We start from the raw sequence: 17104 nt of genomic DNA, 5'->3' as shown, positions 1-17104 counted from the left end.
TATACGTGTTTCTGTTCTGGGTTAAAAAAAATTGTTAATGAAATGTATAATAATGTGCTGACAATTTAAAAAATTACAATCCTTTCTGGTAAGCTAGATCTGGGAATTTTAAGGTTTTTTTTAATATATCATTTAAACAGCAAGTTTATATGATAATAAGCCCTGGCACTAATTTTTTGTGCAGAGGTGAAGGACTACTTGCTGGTGGCCTCCTCACTGGCGGTGCGGGGAATCCCACTGAATCTGTCCACGCAGGAGGACATCACTCTGCCCCTCACAGGCCTCGGGGCGTCTTTTTCTGGCTCTGCAATGGAGTTTGACGGCAATGAGGGGACTGTTTTCTACAACGACAGGTCCAAAGGCCTCATCTATAAGTCGAACCTCAATGGCAGTGGTGAGTTTTTGACTTGGGTAAAAAAAAAAGAAAGTGGCACTTAGGGTGCTGAGTTTTATAACCTAACCTTGATATAGTTACAGTGTTTAATCAAAGCGATCTCACCTATTATATTTATCCAATCTCAGTTCAGCAGATTTTGACAGGCTACAGAGTGGGGATAGTTGATGCCATGGCATATGACTGGACCTCAAAAGTTTTGTTTTGGACCACAAGCACCTACAGCTCAGTGGTAGCCTTCAGAGTCACAGACAAGTCCAGACGAGACATTGTGACGGGATTAGGGAACCCAAAGGGAATTGCAGTGCATCCTAGTGCTGGGTGAGTTATCAGATTTATCACAAATAACTCCTGAAAGATACTTTGCCTGAGCAGGTTTTAGTTTGTAGAGACAGGAAGGAAATTAAACACAATAAATGGTAATGAATATTTTTTTATTCAGATTTTTCTGATCATAGAAAAATGCTGTCTATTCAAACCACTTTTACTATACTCACTACTCTACACTACTACTTCCTAAACCACAGCCATCACATGGGCCTCCACCCTTTATATTCAGGATAACAATTATCATTATTCACTGTAGTCTACTGCATTACTTCACCAAACATTTCTCCACAGCTACTTGTTCTGGTCTGACTGGTATCGTCCAGCAGTAATAATGAGAGGCTTCACTGATGGCAGCAATGCTGTCCCTCTTGTCAACACAACACTGGGATGGCCATTTGGGCTTGCTGTTGACTATATGTAAGTAGAGTGGTCAACTATGTCAGTTATGAGAATACCTGCTTGGCTCCATTTAAGGAATAATAAACAGTATATTGTATGACTCAGCTACACTTCTTCTTTGTGGATTTCTCTTTGACAGGAATAACAGGCTGTACTGGGTCGATACCCTTCTTGATCAGATTGGCCACATTGATGTTGAAGGAAGTGACAGACAGACATTTACCAACATCGGCCAGATCACTCAGCCCTACTCTTTGACAGTTTATACAGGTTAATTCAACTGTACACTCATTCAGAATACTGCACAAAACACAAACACACCATACTCACCATAAGCAAGCTCTTAAGGAAACCAAGGTTAGCCTTATTATTGTTATTTGATTACCTTCTGGCTTCTACAGTATGCATCTATTCGATATTCCCCAATTCCAAAAATGGAATTGGTAAATGGACTGGAACTTACATAGCACTTTTCTACTCAATTTAGTATTCAAAGTACTTTCTACTGCAAATCTCACTTACCAAAACAAATACACAATCAAGCAGTGCTTTTATCTATGCCCAAGAGCACATGCATTTACACTCCAATGGATGCATCGGGACAAATCAGGTTTCAGTTTCTTGCTCAAGAATACTTTGACACATAGCTGGAGGATACAGGAACTGATTGATCCACCGACCTTGTGATTGGTAGCTGACCCACTCTACCAGCTTGTAACAACCACTAAATCACATTTATAACATTTAATGTATTTTAGTTACATATGCAACTGCTTGTAACGCAGCAATATCTATCTTGTAGACTACCTGTATGTGTCTGATACAAGGACCAGTGCTATATTCGAGATGAGGAAGAGGGACGGTGGTGGGAACATTATGGTCAGACAAGGAATCACCGGCATCATGAATATCAAGGCCTATACAGCTGACCTCCACAGCAGTAAGTTTATCCAAAGAAAGACACTGGATTCTGGAAAGTGCTTAGAGGTGCAGTTTAGTGCTGTAGGACCAGGACTTTGGAGTTTTGAGTGGCGGTAGGAAGTAAATGATCTCCTGGGTCAAGACAACACATGAGCAGTGATAAAGCAATCGAGGACCCTACTGACTTCTTCTCTGTGATCTTTCTGACAGCCTTCAATAGCCGATGTAACATGCTGCCAAATGGACACTGCAGCCACTTCTGTTTTCCAACTCCCAACTTTGGTCGAGTGTGTGGCTGTCCATATGGTATGAAACTTCAGTCAAATCAGAGGGACTGCATCAAGGACGATTCCGTTCCTCCACCTGACAACATCTGCGGGGACTACTCTTTCGAGTGTGACGAAGGACGTTGCCGACCTAACTCTGACCGCTGTGATGGGATTGTTGACTGCATAGATCAGACTGATGAGGCCAACTGCACAGATTCAGGTGAATGAAAAAGAAAAACGCACATGCTTAGGAGTTAGTGTAAGAAGATATTTTTAAGTAATCCAACTGATCGCCTCATTTATCTTTATCAGGAGCGACCTGCTCTCCGTACGCCTTCACCTGCAACAACAAGCATTGCATCTATGCCAGTTGGCGCTGTGATGGCATGGACGACTGCGGAGACGGCTCAGATGAGATTAACTGTCCCACTCGTGTCCCTACCAGCTGTTCATCCGGCTACTTCACCTGCAACAACAACAGATGCATCTCTGCAAAATGGGTGTGCGACGGTGAAAATGACTGTGGGGATGGCTCTGATGAGCACAACTGCAGTAAGCACAGATCCCACAAGTCTTCTTGAATTGCTGCACATACAGCTATTATGTTATTACATATTAACATACATGTTTAAAAATAAATAAATAAATGAGCTCTGTTTGTGATTATCAGATTCAACCATCACCACATGCCCTCCAAACTACTTCTTGTGTCCCGATCATCGCTGCATCAGTAGCTTCTATGTTTGTGATGGAGACCAAGACTGCTTGGATGGCTCTGATGAGAAAGATTGTGGTACGTATCTGGAAAATCATCCATGTTTTAGTAATTTTTTTAGATCTTTGGAGCAACATCGTATATTTAATGCAACTAGTTTGATGGCAGCAAAAAGCTGCAAGCCACTGATTGTAGTTGGCATATTGAACATATGTTTGTTGTTGTGCCATAAAAGTTTACTCATCTTTTCTTTGTTTTCTGTTTCCTTTGTGTTTTAAGAGTTTTCCTGTTCCTCCTTTGAGTTTGCCTGTGCCAGTGGGGACCAGTGTGTCTATTCAAGTTATCGGTGTGATGGAGTGTTTGACTGCAGGGATCATTCTGATGAACAAGGCTGCCGTATGTTACCTGCACAGAATAATGTTTTGTATAATTATAGATTGGGAATTCCACTCTCTGCTCAAATTTATCAGAGAAAGTCAATGAAGTTTTAGTTATTTATTTATTTATTTTCTTTGACAACTCCAGCCACCCGAGGTCCAGGCCTCTGCCACGATGATGAGTTTCAGTGCCAGAGCGACGGTTTCTGCGTACCAGATGAGTGGGAGTGTGATGGTCACTCAGATTGCGAGGATGGGTCTGATGAACACAACTCCTGCCCACCTGTCACCTGTAGATCCAACTACTTCCAATGCGCCAACAAGATATGCATTCCAATGAGTTGGTTGTGTGATGGCGAAAATGACTGCCGGGACATGAGTGATGAACTGAACTGCCCCACCCCTCCGTTTACTTGCCCCTCCGGACAGTGGCTGTGTCCGATCAGTGAGGTGTGCATCGACCAGGACAAGGTGTGTGACGGCCAAAGGGACTGTCCCAATGGAGCAGATGAGTCACCTATCTGCAGTGAGTTAAATGCATTGTGTATAACATTTAAATCTCTAAATGGACATAAAAAGAAAAGAAATTAAGGATAGTTAAAATGCTTTATATTACTTAAAAACTGGTATAAGTAAGACAAAATGACAAATGTACTAGAATTTAAGACACAAATGCATTATATTACTAATACATTATATTACTAACTCCTGTAGATGAAGATGACTGTTCACTCAGCAACGGGGGCTGCAGCGACAGTTGTATTCAAGGCCCATTTGGGGCTGAATGCACCTGTCCACCAGGATATCAGCTCCTCAATGACTCAAAGACCTGCGATGACATCAACGAGTGTGTGGTTCCTGGTTTCTGCAGCCAGCAGTGCTACAATGAAAGAGGAAGCTTCAGGTGCCACTGTTCTGATGGTTACCTCCTAGAGCCAGATGGACGGACCTGCAAAGCTACGAGTAAGCAACAAGCAACACAATACAGGAACTGTGTAACTTATATAGATACTTATAAAGATACTACAGTTCTTTCAGTGACCAACAAGCTCTTTTTCCATCTTTAGACCCAAGTGCAGCTGTGCTTTTGCTTGCCAAACGTAGCCAGATCATTGCCAACCGAGTCAACATAAGACCACCCCTGATGAGTCCAGTGATCACCGGTTTAAGTATTGTGACTGTAGACTTTGACAGTGTCACTTCCAAAATCTACTGGGCTGATACCAAAGAGAAAAAGATATGGAGTGCCTACCAGAACGGCACTGGCAAACAAGCGGTAAGGCTAACAACAGAGTTTCTTGCTTTATAATCTCAACATTTAAATGAACGGTTTAATTTTGTGAGTGCTCAATATGTCCCTGTTGTTTTAGGTGTTCTCATCTGGTCTGATGGTAACAGAGAGTATTGCTGTCGACTGGGTTGGTCGGAATCTGTATTGGACAGACTCTGTCATGGAGAACATTGAGGTTTCCACTCTGGATGGTCGTTATCGCAAGGTCCTCATGAGTAGAAATATTACCAACCCCCGTGGATTGGTTTTGGACCCCCGTAACCAGTAAGTACACTCAAGTTACATGGATGTTATGCTAGTATTACATTATTTAATTTAATAGTTAAGCAAAATGCCCTTTATAAATACATTTTCACCCTTTTTTACCATACTCAAGAAGTACATCATTGACCTCTCTGTCTTTCTCATTCATGCCAGTACCAACCTGATGTTCTGGTCAGACTGGGGCCAGAACCCCAGGATTGAGCAGGCCAGCATGGATGGAACCATGAGAAAAGTCATCGTCAGCACTAAGATCTACTGGCCCAATGGCTTGGCCCTGGACTACACCACACAAAGAGTCTACTTTGCAGATGCCTATCTCAGATATATTGACTACTGTGACTATAATGGAAACAACCGATATCAGGTTATGGCAAGCGATGTGGTAAGTTTAGTTTTTCCTGTTTTTCATTATAAGGAGGAAATATTTACTACTTGTTTAAAGTTTATACCCTTTTAATCATTTTTCAACACTGTTTAGAGAACTGAGACAATTTGGTGTCACTCCTCACCACATGCATTAAAGCCAGGGGTGTTATCATGTCTGTTATTGGAGGTTACTGGCATAAACCATTCAAATACAATGAGTGTTACGTTTAAAATATAATCATTGTTCACAAAAAGTTTTTATCCTTTGTGTGTCTAACACCAGGTTCTCCAGCACCCATATGGTATGACCATCTTTGAAGACACCATATACTGGTCAGAACATTATACCAGCAAGGTGATGAGTACCAACAAGTTCCATGGTGGCAACATCACTACTCACATGAACAATGTCTACCAGCCCATGGGCATTGTGATGGCTCATCCCATCAAACAACCCACAGGTAGTTTTCAAATAAAAAACAAATCTTACTTGGATACTTGTAGCTTTAAGAAGTGTATTAAAATGTGTTGATGTCTATAATAACTGAGTACATGAGTTTCACACACACACTACAGTGATGCTCTACTGTAATAGTTAAACAAAGTTTAACTCTTCACAGAGAATGTTCTTTTTTCCTTTCTATTGTGAACCCACTATAAAAGTAGAAATTTATATTGTAAATAGTGAATAAACAACAACTTTCTGTCATGTAAATGTTTATGTATTACTTGGTTACTTTGGGGTAGTATGAATGGATATGGAGGAGGTCCTTATCAGTTCTGGTCCCCTGGGGCACAATTTTGATACCCTAAAGAAAATAGGTGGATCAAATCATGCCAGCAAAATGCTCCCAGAGGCACCAGATCCCTTCACTGTGAGCGTGGAAGGCTCAGCTTGTTCCTTTCATTTGTCATCTGTTTGTTCACTAAATTCTTCTTTTAATGATACCAGTGTGATAGTTTAATGAATCCGATTTCAAGGCTGAAAGTGACTCTGCGCTTTTGTGTTTAGCCATCAACCCATGCAGCGAACACCTGTGCACTCAGCTGTGCCTGCTGTCAACACTGAGACCCAGGTACTACACCTGCCACTGCCAATCAGGTTGGAAGCTGGATGCTGACAAGCGCACCTGTGTTAAAGGTAATTTTGGTTTTACACCTTTCTCTGACTCACTGTTCGCAGAATTTAACAGTGCTGAATACAAATCAGTGTCAGTAATGAGTTTTCTGCTCGTGGTTAATATTCCTTTTGTAAATGTTTTGCTAAAAAAAAATCTCTCCTACAACTGTGCATCTCTTTGTTCTTCTCCATTCATTTCTAGATGAGACTCCCTTCTTAATGGTGGTTAGGGATACTGTGATTTTTGGCATTCCCCTGGATCCCACAGACCCTTCCAACAATGCAATGACCCCAGTGTCTGGCATCAGCCAGGGGCAGGATATTGACTTTGATGATCAGGAGCAGTTTGTCTATTGGGTGCAGAGCACTGTGAGTGGAGGTCTTAAACTGAAGAGGCGGAAAGAGTTTTATAACATGCAATAGATTTGAGTGTGAAACATGCATAGATTCTAAGATGTCTTATTACAATCAATTCATTATATTAGGAAGGAAATTGTATTTCATTTTAAATTTGAATAAGTTTAAAACAGAAGAAAAATGAGATCAGTGCACATCAATAGTACCTGCAGATTCTGAATAATTATTTTAAATTAATTGACTCTTTTGTTCTCATGCTAGGATTCGATTTGGAGAGTGAAAACCGACGGAACAAACAAAACTCAGTTTGCTCCAGCTGCTTTCATGGGCTCACCGGCCGGTCTGGCTTTTGACTGGATAGGCCGAATAATGTATTACACCAATCCCACTGCCAAAACCATTGAAGTAAGCATAGTGAGACACAGAATCATTTGATTATCAATTACTGATAAGATGCTGTCATGCCTAGGCTCACTTGTACCTGCAAACAAGTAAACAACACTTGAATTAGAAGAGATCAGAAAACACCGTGGCAAAAAAGATTAAATACAGATGTCGTCATGATGTTGTGTTTAATTACCAAAAATACCCCAAATCAAATATACTCATTTCCTTTTTTTTCCTTTTTTGTTGGATATTATTGTGGTATATTACTATTTTATTTTATTTTTATTATTATTATTTATTAAATTGATATATTTTCAAATTTTTGTTACTTGAAGAAGTTTAGTTTAGCAAATTATTACAACAACCTACAATTAAAAATGCTATGCATGGTTAACTCAGAGGTTTTGTATCTTTTTGATTGCAGGTTATGATTTGCCTTTTGTTCTTTTGCATTTATTATTTATTGGGGGATTTTTTTTTTTAGTAGACGTAAATAAAATACAATGTCGCACTTAGGTTATCCGTGTTGATGGAAGTGAGCATTACAGGAAGATCCTTATCACCTCTAACGGAAAACCAGAGGGAGTAGGAGAGCCCATTGGAATTGTGCTGGATCCAGCCCGAGGGTAAATCACATGTTCATAAAAATTAATAAATACATATAATTACCTTGATCAGCGCTATTTAGTTTGTATATATTATATGTAGATAGTACACAGCACACAGCACCCTCATTACCATTAAGAAGACAATAGTTGGCTGGTGAATATGTTGGCAATATATTCCCCTCACTTTTGCTTCCTGTGACATATATAACCCAATTAAAACAGTAACTTGGTCCAAGACGTCATTTAACTGAATGTCTACATGATTTTTTTATTTCATGATATTAGAATATTTTTCCATTTTAGTGAAACTAACCTAATGTAACTTTTTTAGCGTAAAATCTAAGAAATCTCTGTTTTTTGGACTTTAACATCCTGTTACCTATCAGCATTAGTGTGGCACCAGCAGCAAATCTTGCGCATAGGTGTGACGTTTGACTGAATGGGAGGAGAAGTTGGCGGTATGACTCGCTGAGATCACATCACTTGTCATGTTTAACCTTTCCATCCACAGAAAGTTATTTTGGTCAGACAAGGGGTCGGACAGTGGAGTTCCTCCAAAGGTCGCCAGCGCTGACATGGATGGCAGCAACCTTGTGAACCTCTACACAGGCAGCATGGCTAACATAGGGTTCATCACTGCTGACATCTCCACCATGAAACTGTACTGGGGCGTGGCTGGCACAGGGGTGGTGAGTACAAGTTACCTGTTTAATATGTAGACTTTAACTAGAAATGTGATCACTTTAATATTTTCAGTTCGTTCTTATTTTCCCAGATTGAGCGTGGCACTATGGACGGGGCAAGCCGTGTGACAGTGGTCAGCAGTCTGTCCCATCCATGGGGGCTGACTATTTACCAAAATTACCTCTACTACACTGACCTGGACTATGAGGTCATTGAGAGGGTGGAGAAGGACACTGGCGCCAATATGGTGGTGATGAGGAGCGGCATGTCTGGCCTCCATGGTCTCAAAGTGCATGCAAGAGACAGTATGTGAATCAAGTGTCTTTCAAATAACTACAGAAGTGTCCGTTCTTTGGGTTTTTGGTGTTCTCATCCAGACTGGTTAGATTATATAACAATTAATACCAGCCAGTGACTGAGGGAATGATATTTAGGGCTAATTTTATTTCTTTTTCTGAATCTAGCTTTTTGTGTTTTGCTCATAACATTTTCTTGTTTTTCACAAAAAGTAAATGATCTTTCATTTTGGGAGATTTCACTTGTGTGTGCATACTAGAATATACAATACTGTCTATGTTTGTGGGTTTTTTTTATTGAACATATCTGTACGTAGTACTATATTTTGGCCTTTTTTCTATTCTCTTACTCATTTTTTTTCACTTTTCACTTTTTCTAATATATCTCTAATTCACTTTTTGTTCCTGTTCTTTGTGCTGCTGGAACAAGTGAATTTCCCCACTGTGTAAATCAAGTCTACATCTATGTCTTTGTCTATGTTAAGATGCATTTAAGTCTAGGACTCCTGACAAAAAAGGGTGCGTCACCTCTGTGTTTGAGATAGATCGCAGAATACGAAGAAGACAAGTATGTGAGGATATTGGGAAGCAGGTTTAATTAAAAGAAAAAAAAAAGTCCAAACTTAGTTTATATGATCAAAGATTTTCTCTTGCTGAAAGTCACAGATTCGGCACAACACAAAAATTACTTGTATAATATCAGTCAAACCCTTTTCATGTCAGGAGATCTGGTATAAATTCTTATTCTCCAGTCAAATATGGGCATCCAGTAACGCTGGCCTTCGCCACCCTGTCTTTTCCACCTCAGACTCAGCAGGAACCACTAATGCCTGCAGCTCCAACAACGGCGGCTGTCCGCACCTCTGTTTGCCCAAACCCGACAATAAGAAGACCTGTGCCTGCACTACAGGGTTTCACCCATCTCCAGATGGCTCCAGCTGCCAAGAGTATGAATCTTTCGCCGTTGTCTCCACTCGCTCATATATCCGTGGCTTCCACGTAAACAGCTCTGACCACTCTGAAGCTATGGTGCCTGTTGGCGGATGTATGTTGGCTTCTTATTGCTGTGAAATATGAAGTTCAAACCTGTTTTCATATTATATAGCATAGATTATAATCATCAACTTTCCGTTAACCCAAGTTCCTCTCTGATATTTTTCTCAGCATCATATGTCATTCATGATAAGGTGGATGCCCACATTAAATCTGGCTATGTGTACTGGACTGAGAACAGCACCTACTCCACATACAAGGGTATTTTCAAAGCCAGAACTGATGGAGGGCATTACACCAGAGTTCTCCCTTCAGGAGTTGGCGTAAGAGGCATTCAGGGTCTGGCTGTTGACTGGATTGCAAGTATGTGGCAACATCCACCAACAATTTTATCCATCCACCTCCACTAGCATTAATGTAAAATGTAAAGAATCTACAAAAATAATGTAGAATTTCTCTATTTACTTTTTCAGATAACTTGTATTTCACCAATGCTCATAAAACCGAAACCTACCTGGAGGTGATGGCCATCAACACGACCTTCCGAATGATTCTCATTAAGTCCTCTGAGGATCAGCCCCGGGATGTGGCTGTCAGCCCTAAACTTCGCTACCTCTTTTGGACTGATGCTGGTCAGACACCGAAGATTGAGCGGGCCTTGCTGGATGGCACAAACCGCACAGTGTTGGCATCAGAGAGCTTAGCGTCACCTCGTGGCCTAACAGTTGATTACAGTAATAACTTCCTCTACTGGACAGATGATGTTCTTGATATGATCTCACGCATAGCCATAGACGGCACAGAGAGGCAGATTATCCGGTATGGGAGCCGGTATCCATCTCCAATGGGACTAGCTATATTAGGAAACTACATTCTGTGGGTGGATAAAAGGCTTGGAAAGCTCTTCCAAGCCAGTAAGGACCCAGCCAATACCGACCAGCCAGAGGTGAACATTGAATTTGCCTAATTTAGCACACAGTTGTAGTTTTAGCTGTCATTCTCTCCAGTGATAGCTTACAATAATATAAAGTACAGGTAAACAGAAAATCCTCTTTTAAGAATCTGGAAATTAAATACATCTGATGTCAGTTTTTGGTTTACTTGCTTAATAGTTAAGCTATAATATAACATAATATAATATAATAGTGCTCGTCAAATTTAGCTTGGGTACATAAGAACCGTTTTTCTGTCTGTAGTATTGTAAGAGAGTTTGAGCTAACAGCGAGCAAAAAATTGGCATACTTTTTGTGATAGCAGTTGGAATTAGTTGTGGGCATTTAACAATCATTCTTCACTTGTGCTATGCCTATGCTATCTGACAAAGAAATAACAACTTTTGGTGTTACCAGGTAATCCGAGACAATCTCGATGAGCTGATGGACGTCACCATCTTTGACGCACATGTCCAGCCTACATCTGCCAATCTGGTAGGATTTAACCCATGCCACGAAGACAACGGACGCTGCCAGCAGCTCTGCTTTGCCATTCCAGACAAGCAAGGACCTAAATGCGCTTGTGCCCACGGGACACTTCTTGGTAATGGAGTATCATGTGGTTATGAACCGGATGAGTTCTTAGTTTTCTCCACAGGCTACACGCTAAATAGCCAGAGGTTAGACCCAACGGATCATAGTCTACCCTATCCAACTGTGACCTTGGGCAATGGCGTAATGGGCCTGGATTATGACTTCCGAGAGAAACGAATTTTCTTCATGCAGTATGTCGGGATAGGTCGGAGCAGGATTGGCTACATCACCACAACATCTGTCACCAGCCCCCCTGTCACTATCATCTCAAGTGAGTTAAGCATTATCACTCTTCACATTCATCATTTCATTTTTCTCATTTGTGACTTTATTTAATTTCAAATCCTCTAAATGCTGCTTAGATTTGGACAATCCAGAGGGTTTGGCATTTGACTGGATAAACAAGCGTCTTTACTTCACCGACTACTTTAAACGTAATGTCCAGTCGATCGGAGTAGATGGAGGTAACCGGTCAATCATAGCCCCTGCAAACTGGCCCAAAGGCATCGTTGTTGATCCATGCTATGGGTAAAAGCAAACTAATATTCTCAAATGTCCAAAGATTGAAGATGACTTTCAGATATTAAACATGCTATCAAGTATAGCTTTGAGCTCCCTCTTATTACTCTGTCTGATGCTTCTCACTTTCCAGTTACTTATATTGGACTGACTGGGGATATCCAGCTAAGATTGAGAGGGCAACACTGGGTGGAAGCTTCCGGACTGTCATCATCAGCACGGGTCTGACATCACCCAACGGACTGTCTATAGACTATGAGGAGAGGATGCTCTACTGGGTCGATGTTTCACAGTATGTCTAGTTATTCTCATATAAATTAAAAATTAGGAGAGAGACAGATTATGCAGCAGATTTTCTTTTCTTTTTTTTAATTTCTTTCTACAGAGACAAGATTGAGCGGTCGACCCTGACTGGTGAGAATCGAGAAGTGATCATGCAAGGGCTCAGCTATCCATTTGGTATAACTGTCTACAAGCAGGATATCTTCTGGACCGACTGGACTGAAAGAGGTGTCTTCAGGGCTAGTAAGAATGATGGCTCTGGCTTTACAGTGCTAGCCCAGAATCTGGAGTACCTACCAAAAGACATTCACGTTCATGCTGAATCAAAGCAGGAGATTTGCTCCAGCTTCTGTCAGCAGTTCAACGGTGGCTGCAGTCATGTCTGTGTTTCTGGTAAGAGCAGGCTTTTTGATGCACAAAAAGGCACCAAATCCCACCTTAAGTTGTGTAATAGACAACAGGAAAAAGACAGCAAATATACAAGGAATCTTACCTCAGGTATCTGTGTTACCTGTGGTTTTTCAGGTCCCGTCGGCCCTGAGTGCCAGTGTCCTCATGAGGGGAACTGGTATCTGGCAAACAATGGCAAAGACTGTATACAAGACACGGGGAAACGCTGTCAGGCAGATCAGTTTACCTGTCTCAATGGTAACTGTATCTTAGCACGCTGGAAGTGTGATGGCTACAATGACTGCCACGATAACAGTGATGAGCTCGAGAGAGTTTGTGGTGAGAAATCCGGACATTTTTTTTTCAAATTGTCTTATTTAAACAGACAAACTTAGCCAGCCAAGAAGCAAACAGCTATACCAACATCTGCAAAAGCCTTCATGTTTCTTTTAACCCTTCCCCAGCCTTTCACACCTGCTCAGCCACAGACTTCACCTGCGACAATGGGCGCTGCGTCCCACTCAGCTACACCTGTGACTACACAAATGACTGTGGTGACAACAGTGATGAACAGGGCTGCCCCTTCCCCACATGTAACCCTGCTACCGAGTTCACCTGCGCTAACGGACGCTGCATCAGCGCCAGCTTTGTCTGTGATGGCTACAACGACTGTCGGGACAACGCTACCTCCGACGAAATCAACTGCCGTGAGTAATGACGAGACTAATTGTTGGGCTTAAGATTTGATTATGTTAAACAATGAGATGGTTACTGCAAACACAGAAAAAAATAAAAAAAGATGAGATTGAAGTCACTGTTTTCTCCATCCGTTCCTCCCCAGAAACTAAAGTTGGACAATTTCAAGTCAAATACTGTGCCCGTACTCACACCTAAAATGATTCTATATTGCTAAATAATAATGTTATAAATAATGTTACGTATGTAGTGTCAAAGGGCTGCCAGTGGCCTTGGGTGAATGATCCGATCTGGTGTCTTTACAACATCTCTCCAGCTGATCGTACATGTCCCAATGGCCAGATCAAGTGTGACAACACCAACATCTGCATCTACCCTGGAAACCTATGTGACGGCTTTAACAACTGTGGAGACAACAGTGATGAGAATCCTCTCTTCTGTGGTGAGCTGAGTCAAAGAATGTAGCTTCAGCTGATTTGAACTGCACATCAATAAAGATGTAAATCTATGCAAACTTGCGCTTATGTGTGTTACAGCGGGGCGTACATGTGCTCCCGATCAGTTCCGTTGTGATGTAGGAAAGTGTATCCCTCAGACTTGGGTATGTGACTCCATCAAAGACTGCACTGATGGGACAGATGAACCTCCCTCTTGTGGTGAGTGCTCAACATTAGTGCAGCTAACTTAAATTCAAAGACTTTTATACTTTAGGTTTGATGTGAGTTTCCATAGTGACTCGTGTTTTGCATAAGGAAGACACACTTGTATGAAGCAAGCCAGCCCTTTTTTTCTCTTTCAGTTCACACTTCCCATCGTCATTAAAATGTGATTCTGTGTTTTCTACTGTGCAGAAGATATAATCAGAACATGCAGTCCAAACCATTTCACTTGTACCAATGGAAACTGCGTCCCTGAGTCACTGGTGTGCGATGGCAACAATGACTGCTGGGATAACAGTGACGAGGCTCCTGAGCTGGAGTGTGGTGAGACACCAGTTAGATATGTCGTCATTATTTGTGCAGCGTTAGGCTTCTCAATATTTTGATTCGTTTATATAATCTCAGGTTAGCATTCTCACACACTTTCATCAATTTTGCTTTTTAATATCATATTGTCACCTGGAGGCCAACGAACCTGTAGTTCTGACCAGTTCACCTGTCCGACCTGGTACCCGGGCCATCCACGCTGTGTGCCTTTAAGCTTTGTGTGTGATGGGGAGAAAGACTGTGCCAATGCAGCTGATGAGCTCCAGAACTGTCCCAACCGGACCTGCCACATGAATGAGTTTGCCTGCGCCAACGGGCTTTGCATCCTCATCCCCTTCCAGTAAGTGTGGCACATGTGTGATTGAATAAAAGTAGAGATGCGTTTACTGGTCTCGAGACAAATTCTATTGTCAGGCAAGTAATTAATCACTACTCTTCTGTAGCTGTGATCGCGTGAATGACTGCGGAGATGGCAGCGATGAGTTGCGCTGTACATATGATACCTGCAGCAGCAACCAGTTCACCTGCAGTAACGGAGCCTGCATCTACTCTTTCTACATCTGCGACGGACAGAACGACTGTTTGGATGGTTCGGACGAGGCGGACAGCTTGTGCCTCACGCCTCAGCCCACCTGCTCTCCTCAACAGTACATGTGCAAGTCGGGAGAGTGCATCGATTCCAATAAGGTGTGCAATGGACAGAAGGACTGTCAGGACGACAGTGATGAAAAAGGCTGCGGTAAGAGGCAAACAAATATGGAAAACTGTGGGACATTTTTGATAGAATTTATGAACTGTATTTCCTTGTCATACAGCATCTAAAAGAAACTTTGGTTGCACAAATCTTCACATGCATATGGTTAAAGTATATTTAATGAAAAAAGATAAGGTGTCACAAAAAGTATATTTGTCAATCAGACCAAGCCTATGTGCTTTCATATTTTATGAAAATGTTTGCTTTTATAAATATATGTATATTTATACAGGTTTCTTTGTGCTACATATTATAAATACTGATGATTTATTCTGAAAAGATGGAGTATGTAATGAGACGTATTTGTCTGTCTGTCTGTTTGTTTGTTAGCAGTCCAACATCCACAGTTTTCAAGATACACATTTGCAGATTTTGTGACAGTAGACACAAAAAACAGCTCAGGATGATTTAATTTTGGTGAAAATCAGAGGTCACGTCAAATATGAATATCTGTGAAAATGTTTTATGGATTGTCCTTAAACTTGACAATAATATAGAGGGCCTTGGGGGACGTGAGTACCTGGGTTGGCTAAGCAGGCCAATCTTGACCTTCAATGTTTGCACCAAAAGTCAATTTAAATTGAATCGAATTTTTTTTACAGTTTATAGAGACCAAAGATTTCAGTCAATCACCTCCAATCACCTCCAATCATGTGGGCAAAGATAATAAAATACACAATTTTAGTACACAATACTTTAAAGTCATGAGTCAAAGGTCAGGGTGACACAAATGAGGAAAAAGGCTCATTTGAGATTCCATTGGTTAATCTCCACATTTTAAAGCAATATATTAGTCAGTGGAAAACATAAGCACTGTCATTGTTTGAGCTCTTTTAAAACATTCTTGTTTCAATACAAAATTATACAATTTCACTATGATAAACCATCAGAGTTTTAGTATAGCTCTTGCCCTTCATGCAGAGTTGTGCTCTTTGAGTGCTCTTGTTACCTGTATTTTTGCTGCAGGTCTTAAAACCTCATCCATATTCTGTCTTTGCTCAGCTTCTCACTTTTTCTTTATTCTCTTTAGGAATTAATGAGTGTCTCAACCCAGCAGTCCACAAGTGCGCCCAAATCTGCACTGACACCCTCACCGGTTATTACTGTTCCTGCAACCCAGGCTACCAGCTCATGCCAGATGGCAAAGCCTGCGAGGACCTCGACGAGTGTGTCAGCACACCCGCCGTCTGCAGCCAGATCTGCGAGAACAGTTTTGGCTCATACCACTGCAAATGCGCCCCAGGGTACATCCGCGAACCGGATGGACGCACCTGCCGTCAGAACAGCGGCATCAACCCATACCTCTTGTATACCAATCGCTACTACATCCGCAATTTGACCACTGACGGGTTACAGTTGAGCATAGTCCTGCAGGGCCTGACAAATGTGGTGGCATTAGAATTTGATCACTATGAGAAGAGGCTGTACTGGCTGGATGTAGGGGCAGGAAAGATTGAGAGGATGCGCTTCGATGGGAGCGACAGGGAGACGCTGGTGAGCAACGATATAGGAGGAGCTGAAGGCCTGGCGCTGGACTGGGTTGGCAGGTTTGTAAAACAGGAGAAACCTAATAGATAATAATCTGTTACATATAAGTATTTAGGTCATTAAGTAACAAGAAGTGATTCGCACAATTGGAAAACAATTGTTTGCACATGTACTCCTATTTTATTTTTTATAACTAGCAAATCGCTCTCAGAGCACAAAATACATCCTGAGTAAACACACACACGCACACTTCCATATATAAAATAAAGAAAAAGAGAATATGAATGGGGTAATTTTTATTAACTTTGCATCTATGTGTTTCACAAACAACATCTTTTTAATTTATATATTTATTTAATTTTTCTCCTTCCTGTCTCCTGCAGGAAGTTGTACTGGGTGGACAGGTATTACAGCTCAGTTCATGTGATGGAGCTGGATGGGCGCTACCAGAAGAAACTGCTGTCGGGACACTTTACAGATAGAAATCACACCTACGTTATCACCAGACCTCGTGCTGTGGCTGTTAACCCTAAATATGGGTATTCACACACACACACACACACACACAGACACACACACACGCACACACACATACAGAGAAAATCTATGATTGACTCTAAAACCAAACGTGTGCAGTTGTTTCTGCCTCCCGGTTTTTAGTTGTTCCCATTCCTTTGCTTCGACTTTTCCTC

General features: G+C 41.4%; 1 protein-coding gene across 1 annotated transcript in view; it reads left to right on the top strand.

The window, feature by feature from the left end:
* The window catches only part of lrp2b (low density lipoprotein receptor-related protein 2b), a 42997-nt gene that overhangs the window by 7713 nt on the left and 18180 nt on the right, over positions 1-17104 (top strand). The window contains exons 16-52 of the mRNA XM_085466263.1: positions 185-394; positions 523-715; positions 1016-1141; positions 1263-1393; positions 1926-2063; positions 2255-2533; positions 2626-2865; positions 2984-3106; positions 3308-3424; positions 3554-3931; positions 4120-4368; positions 4473-4681; positions 4776-4960; positions 5114-5342; positions 5610-5787; positions 6339-6467; positions 6649-6815; positions 7065-7208; positions 7707-7816; positions 8310-8487; positions 8574-8787; positions 9587-9823; positions 9943-10134; positions 10245-10717; positions 11121-11568; positions 11660-11825; positions 11950-12108; positions 12202-12491; positions 12624-12827; positions 12953-13195; positions 13501-13626; positions 13721-13840; positions 14036-14167; positions 14309-14510; positions 14614-14909; positions 15955-16471; positions 16796-16951. Of these exons, the coding sequence (XP_085322389.1) occupies positions 185-394; positions 523-715; positions 1016-1141; positions 1263-1393; positions 1926-2063; positions 2255-2533; positions 2626-2865; positions 2984-3106; positions 3308-3424; positions 3554-3931; positions 4120-4368; positions 4473-4681; positions 4776-4960; positions 5114-5342; positions 5610-5787; positions 6339-6467; positions 6649-6815; positions 7065-7208; positions 7707-7816; positions 8310-8487; positions 8574-8787; positions 9587-9823; positions 9943-10134; positions 10245-10717; positions 11121-11568; positions 11660-11825; positions 11950-12108; positions 12202-12491; positions 12624-12827; positions 12953-13195; positions 13501-13626; positions 13721-13840; positions 14036-14167; positions 14309-14510; positions 14614-14909; positions 15955-16471; positions 16796-16951 (7888 nt within the window). The remainder of the gene's footprint in view (positions 1-184; positions 395-522; positions 716-1015; positions 1142-1262; positions 1394-1925; positions 2064-2254; positions 2534-2625; positions 2866-2983; positions 3107-3307; positions 3425-3553; positions 3932-4119; positions 4369-4472; positions 4682-4775; positions 4961-5113; positions 5343-5609; positions 5788-6338; positions 6468-6648; positions 6816-7064; positions 7209-7706; positions 7817-8309; positions 8488-8573; positions 8788-9586; positions 9824-9942; positions 10135-10244; positions 10718-11120; positions 11569-11659; positions 11826-11949; positions 12109-12201; positions 12492-12623; positions 12828-12952; positions 13196-13500; positions 13627-13720; positions 13841-14035; positions 14168-14308; positions 14511-14613; positions 14910-15954; positions 16472-16795; positions 16952-17104) is intronic.

Source organism: Copadichromis virginalis, linkage group LG8 (assembly GCF_057382275.1).
Source record: "Copadichromis virginalis isolate Kocher_CV1m ecotype Utaka linkage group LG8, C_Virginalis_male_GT1.1, whole genome shotgun sequence".
Taxonomy (NCBI): Eukaryota; Metazoa; Chordata; class Actinopteri; order Cichliformes; family Cichlidae; genus Copadichromis; species Copadichromis virginalis.
Note: the sequence above shows the minus strand (reverse complement) of the source record. Positions and strands in the feature narration are given on the sequence as shown.